Source organism: Camelina sativa, chromosome 18 (assembly GCF_030686135.1).
Source record: "Camelina sativa cultivar CO46 ecotype springtype chromosome 18, ASM3068613v1".
NCBI lineage: Eukaryota > Viridiplantae > Streptophyta > Magnoliopsida > Brassicales > Brassicaceae > Camelina > Camelina sativa.
The window spans coordinates 4,112,981-4,116,699 of NC_141897.1; the positions used below are offsets into that span (position 1 = coordinate 4,112,981).

The following is a 3,719-nucleotide window of genomic DNA, read 5'->3' on the forward strand; positions in this document are numbered from 1 at the left end:
TCCCCATTTTCTTCTTCTATCAGTTTCTTATTTTCATTAATTAGATCGATTGAATAATAATTGAGGGGTTTTGTAATTTCATATTGTAAAAGTTATTAAGTTCTTATAAAATGAGTTTTGACGAGGCCGTTATTGAAAATTCAGATGATTCAGTTTCATTTTGGTTCCATTTGTTATTGTGTATCTCAAATTAGTTTTAATTTTTAACTTTTAATTAATCTAAATTAGTTCAATCTTTGTTTATTATGCTCACTGTAACACAAATGACTCATGCAGTGGGCAAGACCGCAAGAGCGATCAGTGGAAGACAACTAACAATTAGAAAACGTCGACACGTTGCTTTCATGCCGTTGAGTTGCAGTAAATCTAACCTGACGATCGCTTCATTTAATGTTTTGAATACTAATTTGTTCACAAATACACAAAACTGTAGAAGTAAGGTAAGAGATGATCAAGACCATCTCCAATAGTTTTACCTCTAAAATATAGGAACTCTATTATAGACTTTTGATCCAATGGATACTTCTATTTTTTCCTCTAAAAAGAATATTTCATAGAGATTCCTTTTTTATTTTACTATTAATACATTTTACTTATAAAAGTTGCAAATTAACCCATTTATTTTAGTATTTGTGAAATTTTCAAAAAATTATGATATTATTTAAATTTCTAACATTCATAAATATTATTTAAATATCACATTTATTAAAAGAAATACATTGCATCATATTACTAAACTATTTAAATATATATTTTATTTATTTTGATCATAAATATAGAGATGTTAAAAGTTTAAGGACCACTTTATAAATAAAAAAGTTCAACTCTATTATAGAGGAAAAAATAGAGTTCCTCTACATATAGAGGAAAAAATAAAAATCTCTATTATAGAAGTAGAAATAGAGATGGATGGGAGTAGATTTTATTCTAAAATAGAGTTAAAAAGTAAATATAGAGGTGAGTTGGAGATGCCCTAATTAATAACCCTTACATTTACCAAAACTCATGCCTTTTTTACTGCAAAATCATCCACTTGCTTAGGATCCCATAATATGAGAGTTCTTTTGAGACATTTGAGAACACTAAAAATTAGAATACATTATCATGCAGAATTAAAATAGTCATATAATGAATGCAGGTTGGTAGGTTTTGCCCATATTAACACAATTAGATGGGAAAATTTAAATAATTACTATATATTAGCACAAAATTGTGAATAGTTTTCTTCTTCAAGGTCTTTATCATAGGCTATGGAGGTATAAGTTAATAATGAGAAAATGTTCCAATAACTGATAAATATGGTAATGCATACTAGAACACGTAATTCCCACTGTTGGAATATATAATCACTACTCATACTTAATTTTCTTATACCTAAACTTAGAAGCCTATTATTTAATATTATATTTGTTTCTATGCGACACAAAATTCCAAAAATTCATTTTCGTTGAATTTTAAAATTTTAATCTCTTCGTCGGTGTTAGTTGGAACCTAGTTTACTTTTTCTTCCCATTTCATCAGTTCTCTCATTAAAATCTCTGATACTCCTTCTCCCATCACCAGAACAAGAAGAAATGATATATCTCTGTAACTTCAAACACAAGAAAACCAAAACACTAAAGATGAGAACGCTTGAAGCTTTTGCTGTGTCTCTTATTCTTGTCTTTTTAGTCAAATGGGTCAATTCTGATTCCAATTCTCTTCCTGGTAGAGACCAATTTCTTAGTTGCATGTCGACACATTCTGATTCAAGCTTCAAAACCCCTAAAAGCTTCATCCACAATCCAGATTCAAGACTATATGCCGATTTCTCGCAATCTTTATCGCAAAACTACAATTTCCTGAGCTTGAATTTCACAAGCCAGAAGCCGATTCTGATCGCTACACCAAGAACTGAATCAGAAGTCCAGAGATCATTACTCTGCAGCAGGAAACTTGGGGTGCAAGTTAGGACTAAAAGCGGTGGTCATGACTATGAAGGCCTTTCTTACCTCTCATTACACTCGCCTTTCATTATCCTCGACCTCGTTAATGTTCGATCGATCGATATCAACCTCGCGGATGAAACAGCTTGGGTTGGAGCCGGTGCTACGATCGGTGAGCTTTACTATAAAATTGCTAAATTGAGCAAGATCCATGGCTTTCCTGCAGGAACATGCCCTAGTGTTGGAGTTGGAGGTCATTTTAGTGGAGGAGGGTTTGGTGCAATGATGAGGAAACACGGGTTAGCCGCAGATAACATTGTGGACGCGCGTTTTGTAGACTCAAACGGGAGAATCTACAACAGTAGGAGAGAAATGGGTGAAGATTTGTTCTGGGCGATTAGAGGAGGTGGAGCAGCTAGCTTTGGGGTTGTAGTTTCATGGAAAGTGAAGCTAGTTAGGGTTCCGGAGAAAGTAACGTGCTTCACAAGGTACTTACCTTTCACACAGAACATGACGAAAATAGTTCATAGATGGCAGCACATTGCAGCAGAGCTTGAAGATGACCTCTTCATCCGAGTCATCATTTACAATTCCGGAGGATCTGTTCAAGCTACATTCCAAGCAAATTATCTTGGAGGTATCGATAAATTGATTCCTTTGATGAATCAGAAGTTTCCGGAATTAGGGTTGAAGGTTCAAGACTGTTCGGAAATGAGCTGGATCGATTCAATAATGTACTTTAACTGGAAGAAAGGGCAGCCACTAGAGACTCTTCTCGATCGAGAACAAAGATACAATGATCTGTATTTCAAAGCAAAATCTGACTTTGTCAAGAACCCGGTTCCTGAAATCGGTCTAGAAGGTATATGGAAGAGGTTTCACGAGGTCGAATCTCCAATGATGATAATGGAACCATTAGGTGGTAAAATGTATGAGATTGGTGAAAGAGAGACTCCATTTCCACATAGAAGAGGGAATCTATATAATATACAGTATATGGTGAAATGGAGAGTGAAGGACATTGGAGAGATGGAGAAGCATGTGAGATGGATGAGATTGCTTTATAGGTATATGAGCGTTTATGTCTCGGGATCACCAAGAGGAGCTTATTTGAATTACAGAGATCTTGATTTAGGTATGAATAGAGGGATTAATACAAGCTTTGAAGATGCGAGGTTATGGGGGTATAGGTATTTTGGAGGTAATTTCAAGAGATTGGCTATGGTTAAAGGGAAGATTGATCCAACCAATTTCTTCAGGAATGAACAAAGTATTCCTCCTTTGGTTGTCTAAGAGAAAACTAAGGTTTAATTCTTAGACAAAAAAAAAATAATGTTTGTTTCTTTGTGCTCTTGTTATTAATTGGACTTATATGTCTCTATGAAATATTGTATAGTTCTCATGTAAAATGTTCAGTGTGAAAGTGATCGTGTTATGTGGCTTATTCTGAATCTTATTAATTTTATTGGTTTGGAACTTCGAGTCAAACCGGTAACGGGGAACATATAAAAAAGAAAACAATATACTAATGTTCTGTGATCGTGTATGTTTTTTTTTTTTTTTTTTTTTCAGTCATATACATTCGACATGTTTAAATTCTTGAATAATTGATACAACAACGACACTAATACAAATTACTGACCATTTGTATACAATTTTTAGTTTTTAAAAACAACATGACAATGTCAATATATTATGGCTTCCAAAAAACGTGTACAACTAAAACGAACAAGAGAACTCTTGTTTGCTTTTACTTAACAAGATGAAAACAAACAAAAGAACCTCTAAGATCAC

General features: G+C 33.6%; 1 protein-coding gene across 1 annotated transcript; it reads left to right on the forward strand.

Annotated features, from left to right (window-relative positions):
• Positions 1 to 1,423: 1,423 nt before the first annotated feature.
• LOC104760506 (berberine bridge enzyme-like 23) lies at positions 1,424 to 3,369 on the forward strand. The gene has a single exon (XM_010483446.3). The coding sequence runs from the start codon at positions 1,575 to 1,577 to the stop codon at positions 3,216 to 3,218; it is 1,644 nt and encodes a 547-aa protein (XP_010481748.1). The 5' UTR covers positions 1,424 to 1,574; the 3' UTR covers positions 3,219 to 3,369.
• Positions 3,370 to 3,719: the final 350 nt, after the last annotated feature.

What these genes read in the sequence shown, in the direction of transcription:
- LOC104760506 (XM_010483446.3), top strand. Translation starts at nt 1,575, where the DNA reads ATGATATATCTCTGTAACTTCAAACACAAGAAAACCAAAACACTAAAG.